General features: G+C 52.3%; 6 protein-coding genes across 6 annotated transcripts; 1 reads left to right on the top strand and 5 right to left on the bottom strand.

Annotated features, from left to right (window-relative positions):
- Nucleotides 1-1495: 1495 nt before the first annotated feature.
- Nucleotides 1496-1896, bottom strand: ACO1O0_004004 (uncharacterized protein; the record flags this gene model as incomplete). Its single annotated transcript, XM_083193447.1, has 2 exons — nucleotides 1496-1566; nucleotides 1620-1896. 2 exons carry the CDS (start codon nucleotides 1894-1896, stop codon nucleotides 1496-1498), a joined length of 348 nt encoding a protein of 115 aa, XP_083050395.1.
- A 913-nt stretch (nucleotides 1897-2809) lies between these two features.
- ACO1O0_004003 (uncharacterized protein) lies at nucleotides 2810-3211 on the bottom strand (the record flags this gene model as incomplete). The annotated part of the gene is made up of 1 exon (XM_083193446.1): nucleotides 2810-3211. One exon carries the CDS (start codon nucleotides 3209-3211, stop codon nucleotides 2810-2812), a length of 402 nt encoding a protein of 133 aa, XP_083050394.1.
- Nucleotides 3212-3688: 477 nt separating this feature from the next.
- rad1 (repair protein Rad1/Rec1/Rad17-domain-containing protein) lies at nucleotides 3689-4737 on the bottom strand (the record flags this gene model as incomplete). Its single annotated transcript, XM_083193445.1, has 2 exons — nucleotides 3689-4524; nucleotides 4581-4737. The coding sequence occupies 2 exons, from the start codon at nucleotides 4735-4737 to the stop codon at nucleotides 3689-3691; spliced, it is 993 nt and encodes a 330-aa protein (XP_083050393.1).
- Nucleotides 4738-5621: 884 nt separating this feature from the next.
- GCN5_1 (Bromodomain-containing protein) lies at nucleotides 5622-6922 on the top strand (the record flags this gene model as incomplete). Its single annotated transcript, XM_083193444.1, has 3 exons — nucleotides 5622-5634; nucleotides 5686-5813; nucleotides 5870-6922. 3 exons carry the CDS (start codon nucleotides 5622-5624, stop codon nucleotides 6920-6922), a joined length of 1194 nt encoding a protein of 397 aa, XP_083050392.1.
- Nucleotides 6923-7699: 777 nt separating this feature from the next.
- On the bottom strand, nucleotides 7700-8695 carry ACO1O0_004000 (uncharacterized protein; the record flags this gene model as incomplete). The annotated part of the gene is made up of 1 exon (XM_083193443.1): nucleotides 7700-8695. One exon carries the CDS (start codon nucleotides 8693-8695, stop codon nucleotides 7700-7702), a length of 996 nt encoding a protein of 331 aa, XP_083050391.1.
- A 1086-nt stretch (nucleotides 8696-9781) lies between these two features.
- On the bottom strand, nucleotides 9782-11699 carry ACO1O0_003999 (uncharacterized protein; the record flags this gene model as incomplete). The annotated part of the gene is made up of 3 exons (XM_083193442.1): nucleotides 9782-11316; nucleotides 11382-11469; nucleotides 11541-11699. The coding sequence occupies 3 exons, from the start codon at nucleotides 11697-11699 to the stop codon at nucleotides 9782-9784; spliced, it is 1782 nt and encodes a 593-aa protein (XP_083050390.1).
- Between the last annotated feature and the right edge of the window lie 5259 nt (nucleotides 11700-16958).

Raw genomic sequence — 16958 nt, 5'->3', positions numbered from 1 at the left:
TTTATCATTGGTGGGCTTTAATTGCTCGGCTCCCTTTAAGTACCAGCGGATGGTCCCTTGCGACGTGCTTTCTCGAGCAGGCCAGTCTTCTCTCCCCTATGAGAAGCAAACATCAGACGGGCCGGAAAACGATCCCCAATTTAGACGAGACACGGTGAGTCCGAGTAGGAGTAGGTCCTAATATTACTATCATGTACTGTACTATGTTTATAGTTGGTGGCTTGCAGACTTGTTGCAGGTCTCTGCGCCGAGGTGCATTCAGACCCTCGATGCACCCCATGCGCCTCATCCTGTTCACGGCGTTGGGGTCCAGGGACCTGCGTCCATCCCTGCCCGGCTCCACGGTGCTAGATCCTAACGTTTCCAATACTACCTATCCGGATTCTTCCTTTCGCCGTCGACGTTCGGGTGCCTCGGAAGTACAGGTTGCTACCACTCTGCACGGGAGATCCCTCTGGTCAGAGCTCGTGCATCAACTTCAACGGTCGATAGTCATCGAGACCTTCCGCGGACGAGCCAAAGTTCATGCCTACCTCATCATTTACACTCATGACCTACGTTACCATAGGTACTTGTGGCCAACGGGCAAGAACTCAAACTTGGGGTTTGCCATCACATGATTTGCTGAAAGTCAAGCAATAATTTATACCCTTTTCACATTTATGATGGCACTGAAACATATTTCTTCCACCGTCGGATTCTAATAACTGCTAGCATCCAGGAAGATCTGCGTATATCGCCCGCTATGTGCTGTAGTCCTACATCAAGCACCTTCCCAGTAGCTTACTGGAGAGAGCTTTGGGAGAATAACATTAATGATATCGAGCAGCTTCGAGCATTATCTAGTACCACGGGAATTATAGCTATCGTTATGAATCCATATATTCTAGATGGGAAGACGACGCACGAGAGTATCACCGAGTTTGGTGTTGCGTTTCTACCTCTAATTACGTTTAACCAACGACCCTGTATACCATCACCGCCCTTATTAGATGCCCTCGTGTAGCACTTCTCTGTTTAGAGCCATATTCTCCAGATTATAGACCGGAATCGCACTGATAGAAATAGAGAGACGTATCGCCATGGCTTAGAAGAACCATGGGCTATATCTGCTGGCTAGGTTGAAGACGCTGCCCTCATAATCATCAACTCCTTCACTAGCGGACCTAAGCTAATCTTGGTCGGCTTTAGTATGGCCTATGAGCTTGGAATTTTTACCAAGTTCTATCCTCGATTACTCATAGAGTACTTCTCCACTTGGGTAGATATCTAGGAGCTTGCCGCCGACATTTCTATAGTCACTCAGGAAGGATATATCTCGCCGATAGATAGACGTACTCTTCCACCGGGAATGTAAGATACGCTCCTAGCACTCGGCTACCCAAAGGATGGAATTTTCGTTATGGACTTCTTCATGGCCGGGCGTAACGCTGGCAATGGTGTAGTCTGTGTGCCCAGAACGGCATACCTCTAGCAATGAAGCCGTCTATTGACCTTAGTTCTTCTCCCACCGATCTCCTTGGGTGAGATAGCGCTCATAAATGGAGATCCTCACTTGCGTAACTTCTAAATGGCTAGCCTATAATTGTTTAGCTTCTAAATGGTTCTGTAATATTTACGGTACGCGGTATTCGCCAGGGCGGCAGTGACGATGAGGTATTCTACTGCTGCTACCAACCACGCGGTCCAACGCTCCCCGAGCGCCTTCTCGATCCCATGAAAGGGGAAGCGAGGAGTCGTGTCCTCTGGAAGCGCCTTGCCAAGGTCCTCTACAATATCCGCAAAGTTCTTACCGCGCAGCGACCTGGCGGAGGGGATGCTGGCCGAGAGCAGCATTGCCAGAAAGGGGCGGCGAGGGGCGAGCACGGCGGTCTCGGCGGGCGTGGGGCTGAGCATCTTGGATCAGTGCTGGGGCCACACCGAGAACGACGGAGGATGAGCCGAGCTCAGCTTTTTAGAACTCGGGGAAGTCGTTAAGAATGCAGTCTAGCACGCGGTAGCTTACTCGCATTCTTGTCAGCCCTATTGGGGGATTAAGCACTGATCAGCAACCAGCCGGCGATGATGCTGTAAAGTCTAGGAGGGCAGTATCATGATGGGGCCCTGCGGGTCATCCGACAACACATGTCCCATGGTCGGAGGAGGAGAGCCGGGAAGGATTTGGCCCGAGCGCCATGGAGACCTGGCTATCATATCGAAACGGTTGGAGACCAGCACGAAGGACATAGAGTCTATCCGGGCATCTAGTGCTGTAGTAAGAGAATGCTCTCGCCGTTCTTGTTCTTCGTTGGTTTGGTAGTGGGGAAAGGTTATAGGACGGATTAGCAAGATCCGAAATACAACATTTGGGGGTTCGACGTGTATACTCGTATGTCCACGATTGAGGTATGCACGAATTCACACTCGCCTGATACAAAACGTTTGGACTGTATCATGGTGGGTCAGTAGCTCCGCGGACTTGTCAGAGTCTAGAGTGAATTCGAGCGTTGTGCACCAACTCAAGGCCAACGGTCGAACAGTCTGGGCCGTATCATGTATAAGTCTGTATGTATCATGTGTGAAGAGTCAATCCATGTCCCATTCCTATCGATTTCGTATGTTCCCGAATGCCTATTTCGGCCAAAGTGGTCATCCCGGTGGCTGCAGATGGTCGGTTCCTTGGACCCCTGCCTCCATCCTACGTACCCTCATCCGATCCTTCGCTTGGCGCAGTCATCCTCCTCCTCACGCCACACATAATAGTCGATAAGGGTCCATCACAGGGTCCATTGATCCTTCTGACCAGATCCTCCTTTCATATTAACCGATATCAATGCCTCCAGCCACCGCACCCTTTGCTTTTACCCGCCGCCGTTTTCAGAAATGAAATCGTCACATGCCTCGCCACCAATGTGTGTTCCCTAGCCTCCGGCCCCATCAACCGCTCGTCGTCAATACTGTCCTCGTCCTCCCTGTCCTCCGTATCGTCGCTTCCTTCCTCCTCCTCATCTGTGTCGTCCTCATCATCATCCTCGCCTAGAAGCCGCTCGCGCTCATCCATCTCGTCGTGGTCCCTCCGCCCCCAGCACATGGAGAACCAGTCCCGTATCGAGCGGATGAGCCGCGACCCACGCCGAGACTTGTCCTGTCGTCGTGATCGCCCGCAGGGCTTCGTCGTAACAACCACACGGTCTTCCTTCCTGTACGATGTGATGTTGGAGTAGCTCCGCATGTTTGTGAGGTTTGCTGGACCCCTGCTGTGTTTCCTGTGATGGTGAGCTTGCTTGTCTGTCAAGAGGATGGGACCAGTGATGTACAGGTGGTGTGGACAAGTTGCGGGGGGTCTCCTTTTTGAAATGGGGCGAGTTTGCTGCCGTACGTTGCTCCTTGCAACTGTCCATGAAGATCTTCATTCCAGACGTGTCGCAGCCTCAATCTTGTAGAGGTTAGACCGCTCTCCTCCGATCGGCTTGTCTCACACGTCGACCCCGCGACGTCGCTCATCGGCCGTTGCCCTCGACACCAACGGGCCTGTTTCAGTTCTGAGACGTGGCAGTCGATTATCTCAGGGAAGCTCGCTGTCCCAGCGGCATCGGGGCTAGGCCGAACGGGAGAGGTAGAGCCGAAAGGCGCTGAGGGCCTGATTGTAAAGTCAACCAGTTCACATTGAGCGATACCATCTGTCTGCACCGGCTGGAAGTCGGCTCTCTTAATCTGACATGCCTCCATTGTCCTCGCCACCGTCCACGTCCTCATCCTCTTCATCCTCCTCGTCGTCATCATGTTGAATGAAAGGTACAAATCGAAAGTCAAGGAAACTCTGCTTCTCCCCCTCCGTAATCACCATGAGCTGTAGGTTCAGCACGCCCTGTCTGTCCCCCCTCAGACTGACCTTGCTCGCGATCCTCATCGCCTCGGTCGAATTCTTGATAAAGTCAAACTTGTAGCTCTGCGACCAGCGCTCCTGGATGCTGAACGTCTCCATCAGGTCCCTACCACGCGCAAAATCCACCGCAGAGCTGCCGAGGTCGCCGACGCCGGCCAACGACAGAAATGGAGACGTCTTGGTTGCGGTGATGGTGAGCTTGCTGGGTCCTGTTGGTGATATCTCGGCAAAGGAGTCAAGGAGGGAGCGCGAGGGCATGATGATTTTAAAGGCCATGTCGTTGCGGTCGAAGGGTATTTCTTCCGGTATCTCGGGGACATAGGTTGTGAGCGCGGCTGTAGTCTTGACCCCAGACTCTTCGATGGTGATCTTGAACGAATCGCCTTCCTCGGAGTAGAGGAATGTGCATGTACCAGCCAATCCCAGCGTCTGGTTGCTGAACGCATCCGGGCGATAGTTTCGGAGGTTGCTTCGATACGGGTCTTGCTCGGCCTTTTGGGCACGCGTGGCCACGTCCACGGCGCCAAATATCTGCAATACCTCTAGAAGAGAATTAAAGGGAATCTGGAAGTTGACTGGATCTGCAGCCTCGCCATCCTCAGATGTAGGAAGGTTGACGCTGTAGGATGAAAAGAGCCCCGAGTCCAAAAACGAAACACCTAACAGGCTGTCAGTATCACGGAGAGGAGCCCAGAGTGAAGCAGCTTCCACAAACCTTGCATGACTCGCGAGTGGTCTGCCGCGAAACGAATGCCCTGCTCTGTGATCTGGACGTGGACTCTGGGCGCAAAGTTGATACACCGGAGAAGCTGGTATATCGGCCTTGTGGACGTAGCCACCGCCCGAAAGATGGGTTGAGTATCAGGTGCCATCTCGAAAATCGGCTGGGATAGATAGCCGATTCGGAAATGTCAAACGCAAAAATTCGAAAAATCAGTCGCTCAATGCTTCTTTTTCTTTTCTTCCAACTATTGTACAATCACGCTTGCCGAACCGACTTTCTTTCGTAAGGGTATATCAGACGTAAACACCGACCGCGCAGAACATATAAACGGTTCCGTATCTACTGTCAATTAGATTTGGGGCGCACGGGGTATATGTATCGGCCTGGAAACGTACGCAATGGCTAGGGAAGCCGGGATTCCGAGAAGGGGCACGTTGATGACGGATCGGTCTGGATGGGGTTAGCCTCGTGAATTCGGCGGGAGGTTTTGCGCAATCTCTCACTCAGTGCAAAAATTCCCGTAATCAGCACTCCCAGGAGAAGGAGGGTGAATCCGACGAAGAACTGGCTGCCTTTGCCAATGGCGGGGAGGAATGGACTGCCAGCAGCAGCTTGCCAGACCTCATGCAGCGAGGAATCCATGTGCCAAATCTAAGAGGTGGAGTGATTCGGTGTCAAGTGTTCGATTGGCTGGACTTTGCGCGCTGCACTGTCGTCGGTGGGAAGGTCGCGGCCGAGGGGAAGGGTGAGCTGCTGGTGATGTTGAACTGAGGTTGGAGCTTCAACAAGCTGTCACGATCTCAAGTCGTGTCCGTTTGACCAAAACGGTTTAGGGCCGCGACACCCCCCTGGCACTTGGGGAGCCTACCTTAGACGGCCTGGAGCCTTACATAAGCGTCGCGCCTTACAACTTAATCGCGCCACTCCACAGATGATGCGTGTCTGGTCGATTCGATACCCCAGATACCCCACGACGGCCAGCCATCGGCATCAAGAGCACCTTTATCGACAGGCCCCTAAGGCTTCGGCGAGATGAAGGAAGAGAGTAAGCTCATGCGACCCGCTCTAAATACTTCATATTACTCACCTCTCCCAGGCGCCAAGCGAAAGGCCGAGGAGGAGCCCGAATCCCCCTCCGCCGCTAAGCGCGTTAAGCACGATGACGATGCCTCCGAGGAGACGGAGAAGAAGCCGGAGATGAAGCGCATACCCTTCCCGGAAAAGGTACGTTGGATGCGATCACCATTGTTGCATATTTGCGGCCGCTGACTGTGCGCCAGCCTGCCGTCATCGAAGAGCGCAACGGCGAAATCGAATTTCGAGTGGTCAACAACGACAACGAACGCGAATCCCTCATCATCCTCACCGGCCTGAAATGCATCTTCCAGAAGCAGCTTCCCAAGATGCCGAAAGACTACATCGCGCGACTCGTCTACGACCGCACCCACCTGTCCATCGCCATCGTCAAGAAGCCCCTCGAGGTGGTCGGTGGCATCACATACCGACCCTTCAAGGGGCGGCGCTTTGCCGAGATCGTGTTCTGCGCCATCAGCTCAGACCAGCAGGTCAAGGGGTACGGTGCGCACCTCATGTCACATCTCAAGGACTACGTCAAGGCGACCAGTGACGTTATGCACTTCCTGACGTATGCCGACAACTATGCAATCGGCTACTTCAAGAAGCAGGGTTTCACTAAGGAAATTACACTAGATAGGCGGATATGGATGGGATACATCAAAGATTACGAAGGTGGCACTATTATGCAGTGTTCCATGCTGCCAAGAATCCGGTATCTCGAAATGGGGCGGATGCTCCTAAAGCAAAAGGAGTGTATCCAGGCCAAGGTCAAGGCCTACTCCAAGTCGCACATCGTACACCCACCGCCCAAGGAGTGGAAGAATGGCATCAAGGAGATTAACCCGCTCGAAATTCCCGCCATCCGCGCCTCGGGATGGTCCCCCGACATGGACGAGCTCGCGCGCCAGCCCCGCCACGGCCCCAACTACAACCAACTCCTCCACCTCCTCAACGACCTGCAGAACCACAACGCCGCGTGGCCCTTCCTTCTTCCGGTCAACCGCGACGAGGTGGCGGACTACTACGATGTCATCAAGGAACCCATGGACCTCGGCACCATGGAGAGCAAGCTGGAGGCCGACCAGTACCAGACGCCGGAGGACTTCATCAGGGACGCCAAGCTCATCTTCGACAACTGCCGCAAGTACAACAACGAGAGCACGCCGTACGCCAAGTCGGCCAACAAGCTCGAGAAGTACATGTGGCAGCAGATCAAGAACGTTCCAGAGTGGTCCCACCTGGAACCGGAGAAGTAGGGCTTCGACGAGAATACGGCTCGGCGGAACAGCCGGCGAATGCGCGGGTACGCGTGGGTGCACGAGTACACGACTGATGACGAATGTGCGTCACTATCTGAGACGCGTGACGGGATAGATTAGCACGAGTGTGAGGCGGTGGGAAATGCCGTGTGCAGGCGCTACTGTGGTCTCATGCCCGGGTGTTTTTACAGGTACTACTAGGTGGTTTCACGAGGTGGACTGCCGGAGTTTGGTTGAGATTAAATGTCTATTCAGCGAGGCGTTGGCGGTGGGATGGAATAATGGACAATACCTCTCGGAAGGCATTAGACTAGAGACAGTTGTCTAAAATCGCTGAGACGCGGTTCTCTGCTCGTACCATGATTCTAATTACGCTTCAGAAATTTTATATCTCGTACTGGGGGAAGTCGAAATCCTCCACCGGGACCCTCAAGGTCGTTTCATCAATTCATAAGTGTGCCGCTACCATTTGTAACCCTTCCAAAGAAAACGCCCCAACCCCATTAATAACCCCTGTTTGCAAACCTAAACTGGACGTCCACCAAACTGGAAAATAAGACCGAATCTTCTAACGAGCCGGGAATTCATATTGTCTTGGCCTTCTGTGTCGCTGTCGTCGGACAAGGTCTCGGGTTCTGGTGCCCATATTGGTAATGCTCGTGTAGCTGTGCTGTGGAGCGAAATTGCACCCGCCTCGAGCAGACGTCGTCGGTGAGCATGGAGACCAGCCCCAGACTCATTCCGGGCTCTACGAATGATATTGGGCAGAGCGCGCTACGCTCCAGGTGCATCAGCCGTCACCCGGCCGGGCCTGGAGTTGCCAAGCATCCGTCTCAGAACCGAGGACGAAGCCGGTGAATGAGCGTCAGGAGCCTCGTCGCCGGCGGGACGGATCGCCTGCTCTCGTTGTTCCGCCTGAATCATAAGGCGGAGGATGGCGTGAAGGTATTCCGGAATCTCGGACCATCTACCTTCGCGGGCAGCTGACATGGTATCGACGGGCACGAGCCCCGAGGGGACGAGCGTGGATACTATGTACTCCTGGACACGTTGGCTGGCTATATTGGGGTAGAGGAGGCCGTTGTCAACAATGTGCTTAAGCCACTGTTCCCACTCCTCGTCGAGGACAGCGTTGACATCGCCAGCCTCGCGGCGCGCCGCGCCGGCGAGAAGACGGCGGTTGAGTTCGACACCGACGCTGCGGAACTCCGACTCGCTAGCCTCTTCGTCACCCTGGGCGTCGCCTCTTGCTTCTTGGCCCTGATCATGATTATTGTCGGCGTCATTGCTCTCTTCCTCTTCCTGTGCATTGTCCTGGCTCGCAGCCTCTTCGTCATTGTTGCTCACCTCTCTCTCGTCGCCCACGGCGCGGCCCAGCTCGTCATCCCACGTTGGAATACCGTCTGCCGCCGTATCACAAATCTCGACGCCGGTCTCCTTCTCGTACTTCTCCTTGGCCCACTTTGTACCCTGCCATCTGGAGAGGTTTGAAATCTCGGCGGGCGTCAGGCCGAGCGCGTCGAGCGCGCGGAAGAGCCTTCGGTGCCATGTGTAGCGGGAGAGGCGGATGCGGTGGGTGCGGTTCGTGTAGTCGAGCCCAGGGTACTTGGACTCTAGTGTCTCGAGCTGGCCGTAGAAGGCCAGAGTCTCGCTTTTGATCTCAGCTATGAGGTGGCGGTTGAGGAAAGCATCAAAATCCTCTGGGTCGGTTGCACGCGCCTTGGGGAATAGCTGCGTGTATACGAGCTTTTCGATTGAAACACCCTTCATGGTGGAGAATGACCTGGAGACTGGCAGGCAGCGTTGAAGCTTCGCAGTGTGTAATCGTGCAGTCGAGTCCAGACCAGTAGCGACTCGGGAATTGATGTCTGCAGGCAGGAACACAACAAATTATTGAGATAATTTGTGTCCTCGGGACAGAAACGTCTGGAAAGGAGGCTACTAGGTAGTTTAAGGACACACGTCCGCACGTGTGGCGTGGGAGGGGATGTGGTCGGGCGCAGATCTGGTCAAGGCGCAGACGAGGCGTCAGCACCAGGAAGGCCTAGGTAGGTAGTTCACGTCACGTCGTCGGCGAAGGCTCCAAATGACGCAGAGATGTCGACTGCGCAGCGGGCTGGCCTGGTAAATGAATATAGTCGGGATGAGAATAAGTGCAGTACAAAATCAATGCGTGTGTTGGGGGTTGGGGGAGAGAGAACGAAAGACTGGCGGCTAAGAGCCATGGAATGGAACGACATGGGCGGTGCCTGCTGAGTTGGGTTTCATGGAGTAGCGCAGGCCGAATGTTGGTTGGCTAGCCACATTTGCAGGTGCAGCGACCAGGGATCACCACGTCTTTCATCCACCTACCCTATGGTAAGGCGTATTTACGGATTATTATGCAGTATTCTTTCGAGAACTTTCTCCCATAACAACCGACCTTAGTTACTAATATTTATATTCCAGTGACCCGCAACGCCTGTGCGATAATAGCCTCGCCATGCGTCGAGAACAGCCAGCCCCTTTAAGCTAGGAAATTCGAATGCGAAGATCGGCCTACAAACAGACCAAATGGCCACCTTTCCCTTTTACCACCGCAATCGCCATGATGGGGAGAGTGATATATCGCGGGCCTTGATTTCAAGTCGCATTCAGAATACACCCAATTGCAGTGAGAGGAAATGCTATATTGCCCGGAGTTGGGGATGTCAAATATATATCCACTATCGGACCAAAACCCAAATGCTTCTGTGCAGCTGCTGCAGCTAATGCCGACTAATAAAACCAACTCCCGCTCCCATGCATCATCTTTCGAATCCGCAGTGTCATATCATCATAAAATCATCTCCAGATATTGTGCTCAACTCATATGCCTTAGGCGTATACCGCATCTTGGTATCGCCTCCCTGAAACGCCTGTCACGGGGCTAGCCTCTCTGTCTTCTGGCGAGCGCCTCTCAAACCTCCGGCGCTCGTCCCTGAACCTGTCCCTGCCCCTTGAATCGAGAAGCACATGCTCCCGCCGCCTGTCAATGTCCGCATGGCTGCTTGTCCGCCGGTAGGCCTCAGGACGATGTAGATACTGCCGGTGTCGCCGCGCTGCGGGGTCCAGGTCGTCGTCGAGCTCGCGGTCAAGCTCATACGAGTGTCCTCTGTCCCTGTGGTAGCCTCTCTCGCGCTCTTCTCGTAACCGCCGCCGCCTCCGGTTCTCGTCTGCGCTCGAAGCGGGGTCGGACGTGCCATCCGACTCGGACTGCGCGTACGCAGGCACGGGGCCAGCACGGGTTGCGTGCCCCCGCTGCGGACTCCTCCGAGGGCGCGGGGAATCAGCGTGCGAGCTCTGCCTCGAATCTGTCCGGGGGCGCTCTGGGGGTCGTCCACCGGCAAATAGTCCCGACACCTTCTCGCTCACCTTTTCCCGCAGACTCCCCAAAGGACTGTTGCCACTCCGCCTCTTTAGGTCACTCTCCCGCATTTCGGACCGGTGAGACCGCGCACTTCCATTACTCGCCGCCGACGGCGGCTGCGGTGCTGTTGGGGGTGCAAACCTGCGGCTTGACGGGGGCGGTGGGCTCTGGGGAGCCCGCCTCCTGACCTGGGGGACATCAGGTTCATTGTCAGAAGATGAATCCGACGGATAGTGCCTGGGGTGACTATGTCGTCGACCCTGCGCTGGGTGCTTAGTGCTGTTGGGGTTTAGGTGCGTTCCCGGATGTGGGTGCGGCGGCGACTCGGGCGAGTGCCCCTGTGTCGGGGGTGGGTAGTCTGAGAAGCTGCGCCGTCTTTCCCGATCGTCGGGCGGCGGTTCTCGGTACTCGCGCTCCGGCGATCGCGGGGCCGTGCGATACCCAGGGGGCGCCGGATGCCCAGAGGCCCTCCCTGGGACGTGGACGTATGAAAAGGGGCGGGGTCTCTCGGCCGGTCGTGGGCCTGGGCGATCGCGTGATCGCGCCGAGGGTTGGAATGGATTATTTGGGCTGACGTAGGCGTACTTGGGCTCAGGGTGCTCGGGGGCCGGTTTCGTCCTGGCCGGCTGCGGCTCTTCCTCCTGCTTGGGCTCATGCTTGAACTCGGCCTCCTTCCGCAGCTTCTCTCCACAGGATTTATGCCAATGATCGACTTCTGGATCAGCCTCAAGCGGGAAGACGTTTTGGGGCAGCTCGGATGGAAAAGGCTGGCCGGTCTCCGGGTGCTTCAGGTTCCAGTTCTTGATGGCATATTGCAGAAATGGAACATGTTCCTCAGGTCCCAGGAGGATCTCGAGGGCCTCCCAGCGGCAGAAGCCCCGGGGGGTCAGGGCAGGTATGCTCGGGGGTTCGAAGTCATTCCCGGTGGGCTGCAGGCTGTACTGGCAGCCGGTGACCTGCCATATCCAGGATATGGTCGGGTTGTCACTCTGAACGAAGAGTGCTGGAGCAGAGGCGGTTAGTACCAGCAGAAGGGGGGATTTGTTAGATACGCGGAGGCCAGCTTACCGTCATAATCTCCGCCCACCGCTTTGTAGAAAGCAGCCAATTTCTTGGGGGTCAATTTGAGTTCTGTCTTGTCCCCGATTTCGCGAGTCTGGACAAGAGGCGGTCAGGTCAGCGTGGGGTTGGGGCCTCGGGGCAGCGCGCAGGCGGAGCGGGACATACGATGTATCTGGCGATGGCCCTGAGGATGGCGTCGAGCTGTTTCGTAGGACTCTTTTGCTTGTCGAACATGTACTCGTACTTCATGCTCGAGGTCTTGGAGCCGGCGGAGGCGCTCTGGGGCGGGGGCGGGGGCGGTGGTTCTGTTGTTGGCGTCGCCATATTAACGATGGCTACCTGGAGTGGGTTGACGCCGCTGGACATGCAAATGGCGGGGGGCCTGCCTGTCAGTGTCTTGGGAGGACGGCAGGGCCGGCCGCGCGATGGAGCGACGGTGGCATCCAAAATCGTGCCAGAGTACAAAGCGGCAGAGGTGGAGGGATGCGAGTTGCAGGACAAACGAGTGGGAGCAATCAGGAACGGGGCAGATGGTGGTACATAAATCACCTAGGGAGGAGCTGCTGGACAGTGGAGAGGGTGCGGTGCAGCTCGGGCTCGGCGTTGTTTGCCAGGCAGGCGGCCATGCACGGGCGGGAAGCCCGCGAGTTCGGTGGTACACACTGGTGGCAGAGATATTATACCTTAGGCAGAGGACCGTAGGGAGCCACTACCTAGTAGACCCAATACTGGGCGCCCATCGTGGGCTGACACGTGCATCCTTGTCTCCGGCCGCGTCTTGTTCCTCTGCAGACTCCAGCACAGATTCGGTATTGATCATATTAATTAGCATGCAACAAAAAGGCGCGGGTGAGTAAAAGGGGGCTGTGCAGGCGCATAAAGCGGACAATGAGCTGCAGAAGCCATGATATTCACCGAACAGTTTGAACAGTCAGAAATTAGCTAGGTAGGTACGTAGAGCAGGGTAGGGGAAGGCCTCCCGCCTAGGTATTCGTAGGTAGTCAGCCCCATTGTGGAGGATGGACGGCGGCTGTGGGCTCAACTTCACTCAAGCTCTCACAGTCCCGCCCGTGGCCGAGGCCGCTCAGCCCTGCCCAGGCACCATCTCTAGGCCTCCCGAGGCCTACGGTACTCGTACGAGCTTGGAAGATGCCTGTACCGAACTAATTTTTGTGACTCAGGTTCGTACGAGTTTGGGGAGCTCACGACCGGACGCTGCTTTTGCTGTTGATTCCCCGTAGTGTGCACATAGGTTTATGCAAGTTGGTACCTGGGTGACATGAATTGTTGGTCAGCCCGCATCAGAGGCTGCTGATGTCATGCTGTAGACGGTTTGAGGATTAGACCTGGCGGTTTGGTGCCGGCGCTGTGGCGTGTGGAGGTGGATGTGTACGGCGGACGATAGGCGAGACTGCGTCAAAATTCAAATAAACCTAAACCACCCTCATAGGGTGACGCCCCCGTGGGGTGGTTCATCCCATATTCAATTACCCGATCATAATTATTATAAGCAATATAATAATGTTTATTTAGTATATTATACTTTCCATCATTACGGTGTATTTCGACTCGTTTCAGAACATTCATCATAGGTTGTATAGCAGAAATGGATAATTCACCTTCGACCCTTCCTCCAATCGCACCGACAGATCCTCAGCCAACCGAGATAACACATCTCACCGCGTGGGCACTCGCGAATGCTAGATTTCTCCGACCTGTGAAAGCTGGTATCCTAGAAAGAGCGGGCCAGAGCGCACGGTTACTAAAGTTCAATCGCGAAGCAAGGCGTGGAAGATCACCAAAAAATCCACTTGACCTAACTCGTACGCCAAATGTTGATGCAGTCCTAATCTACCTTTTTGGAAAAGAGGCAGATACCCCGTGTACACGTTGTACTAAAGGGTATGGTATTTTTGATGGTTGTATCGTCGAAAAGTCAATGGTTTCAGGAGCATGCGCAAACTGTGCATATTCCTCCCAGGCGCGATGCTGTAACCTTCGAGGTAAGGAGTAAGCTTTATAAGAAAGTATTAGTTTTACTAATATTCTCTTAGAAAAACCCCAACCTCCTATAAGATATAACGCCAATAATCATACATTATCAAAACACCAATGGCGCGAAGTGGGTTATGCATTAAATCAGTTTATACAGGAGCAGGTGGAGAAGTGTGAAAAGTCAACTAGTACAGATAGGGATAAGATTCAGGGGTAGAGATATAGCAAGGAAGTATCTTATTTCGCACATCCTCATACGAACTTTCCTTTCCTTCTTATTTCTTTTTATTTCGTATCTTTTCGAAGGAGTACTATCCTGTTATATTACGATGTCTCGGCCTTGTGACCCATATGTCCATGACCTTATCTTACGCTATGAAGCGGACTCGAAATTCTGCAAAATTTGTGGTTTCTCCTTTGCCCAATTCATCTCGAAGACGACCACCGCCTCTCGATCTAGTCTTACCGGTTACGATGATTCTCTTCTCGAAGGCAATGGAGAAACCTGGCTCCATGCAAAAGCGAATCAACCTCTTCGATCGATCGATACTATACCGCAGTTAAGATCATCGTCACACGGAGCCATTGTGAACACTGGTTTACAGCCTCGACGTATGACTCCTCAAACCTTTCAACATGCTCTCCAACAAGGTCAGGCTGCACGAGATATTAGTGCAACGCAAACCAGGAATCCGCCTGATCCTTCGCGGATAGCCCGTCTTACGCTGCATTTCTACAAAGCAAAGTATAGGTTAGATGATGTCGGGGAAGATGAACCTCAAAGAACATACCTTCCACGTTCACCGTCATTAGTCGATACCGTGCAATGCTTTGCGGATGCTCAATGGCGCGAGACGTTCCCATCACAAGCCGAACTGATTAAAAGTATCATCCGCCGAGCCGTGCCACAGAAGATTACATCGATTCATCAAAAAGAGTGGGTGATCGCGCCTGAGTTGAAGCCGGGTAATATCAAGACGATTACTTCCTTGGCTGCCGATATCTATAAGACGCGATCGGTCATTGACATGATCAAGGAGATGGGGCTCCAAGCGAGCTCTCCTTATAAGTATAATTTATACTTTATTCGATTCGAGAAGGTAGATGAGGAACCCGATAGTATTGGTACTACCGTTCCTGAGCTGGGGCAAGTGGGAAATGGGCATGGTGTTAAGACAGAGGATAGGGCGAGTGAGGGTAAGACAAAGCGTGCTCGGGCGGCTACGAGTAGCTCGGAGTCACGTCAGGTACGGCCAAAGCAGGAGAAATGTTTTGACCCGTCGGCAAATGGACCCGACCTGACACGAAATGGTACGAAATAACTATTGCCTTGTGGTTACGGACTTCACTGATTATAATAGATCTGGATTTCATTGATATAACGCTGCCGAAGATTGAACAGGTAATCCGGACAGTTGACCGACAAGGACCGATGCCTTCGATGCCTTCGGACGAATTACCAAGTGATCCATTGAGGCCTATTAGGGACGTTGACCAAGGTATGTACCAAGATAGGAAAGTGAGTGAGATAATCCCTCACGATATATTCTAATACTAATCATAATAATAGAGTAAAGCAATCCCTCTTTCTTCTATGAGCGTACTAAAGCGAGCAAGGAAAAAGACGATGAAGTGATCTTTTATTCTTTTTTTGTATTATTAGTATTATATCTCTCCTCTCAATTCTACTCTAAGCTATCAATATCAATCTGAGCTACCTCTAAACGTGCGCGAATTTCTTCTGTCCGTCCTGTCGGTTTTTGTAATTGAAAAAGTCTTATACCCTGAGCCTGAGCCGTTGAAAGATGGTCCCGTAGAAGCAGATATTGCTCAATAAATGGCGCACTCTGGCTTGCGGGTTCATCTGGTATAATAATACCAAATGAGGCGCAGAGTTCCATCATCTCGGGAGGTAAAAATCGATCAATTTCCTCATCATCCTGATCAAAGATACCCTTAATCTCTTCCCATCGGTCCTCTGGTATTGGCTCCGAACAACTGATATTAGGAGCATCCTCTGAGCGGTCAAGTTGAAAGTAGAGGCTATGCGGTTGCCCGTGTTTTATAGGAGCGGTCTGGAGTCGAATCCGATGTGCTTGCCATGTATGAACGAAGCGTGTAAATGCAGCTCGGACTAGTGGCATATAGATGTATAGTAATGCGATGCGGTCAGCGAGTGATGTGTCTGACCAGATCCCCATCTTATCCATATCCTCGAATAGTTTCTAGGCTATCTGTGAGCGGACGGGCCCGAAATAAGCCGAAATAGACATACCTTCCAAGGTCGAACCTGAGCGTCGTAGAGACGGCGCCACCATGACTCGATCCGAATATTACTAACACTTCTCCCATAGAGAAAAGTATCACGAAATCCAACGGGGACTTCATTACCCATTAAATCAATCTTTGTACGTAATCCAGCGAGATAGAAATGGATCCCAGCGAGAAGGCTCGTCTCCCCCCCATGATCTGTACGTAGACGCCGAGGCATAGTCTTCCGACCCGAAAGAATACGTACGTATTGGCACGCAACACTCCAAGCCGTCGAGTTCGAAAATCCACAGTAAAACCATGGCATATAACGCGAATATGCGTCGATTCCGCCATAAATCTCAATTCCAAAACGTTTCAACTTATCATATCCATCGATCGACCATGTATGATCCGGTCCCTCAGTAGTAAACGTCTTCCGGGTCCGTGTAACACGATTCCAACGTAAACGAAGGTCTTCTGTTGAGAACTCTCGGAAGATTTCGTATAACGGGTCTCTAGCGATAGTAAAGTATTGTTGTCGGAAATGTGTATAAAGGTAGCCACGGCCATATGTTTCCATGATCATCGAATTCTTTTCATGATTATTAAAAAAGGTTCGAACTCGATCGATAGCAGTTTGAGCCCGTACACCATCATGTCGTCGCCAAAGACCATATCTACGGCGTAACTGCGTGAGGCCGAAAGGACTGATCTGGAATCCTTCTCTCTGAAGTATACGGATAATGGCATTATCCGATAATGCCTGCTCAAAAAACAAATCATGGATTCGGTCGAGTAATTGTGGACTTCGCTCGGTACGGGTTTGTCGACTAATATTCCATCGTCGTAATTGACGCGTCAGCGTTGATCGGGAGATTGTGATTTGAAATTCGTGCGCTAAAAGCGATATAATTGCATTATCGTCTTCACCTTGGCCGACCCAGTCAGTAATGGCTGTTCTCTGGTCAGCTAGGTCGATTCGTCTTCGGCCAGGTGGCATCGTAATAGCTTAATAACGGAGGTAAAATATCTACCTCGACCTACGGGGTACCGCTAGGTTATATCTATTTCGAGTTATTTCGAGGTATTTCGCCTAGATTTAGGTTACATCTTATAATAATATAAAAATAAATTATTTAATATTATATTTATTCTATTTACTTAATTATATAATCTAATAAAAATTTTAAAGCTTTATATATAATTAAATAAATAAATATAATATTAAATAATTTATTTTTATATTATTATAAGGTTATATATTTATTAAATATATAATAAATAAGTTAAAAAGATAATTATTATATAAAAACATAAATAAAAGATTTATAATAA

The sequence above is a fragment of the Amphichorda felina genome (assembly GCF_050947745.1).
Source record: "Amphichorda felina strain 45539 chromosome Unknown scaffold_4, whole genome shotgun sequence".
Taxonomy (NCBI): Eukaryota; Fungi; Ascomycota; class Sordariomycetes; order Hypocreales; family Bionectriaceae; genus Amphichorda; species Amphichorda felina.
Note: the sequence above shows the minus strand (reverse complement) of the source record. Positions and strands in the feature narration are given on the sequence as shown.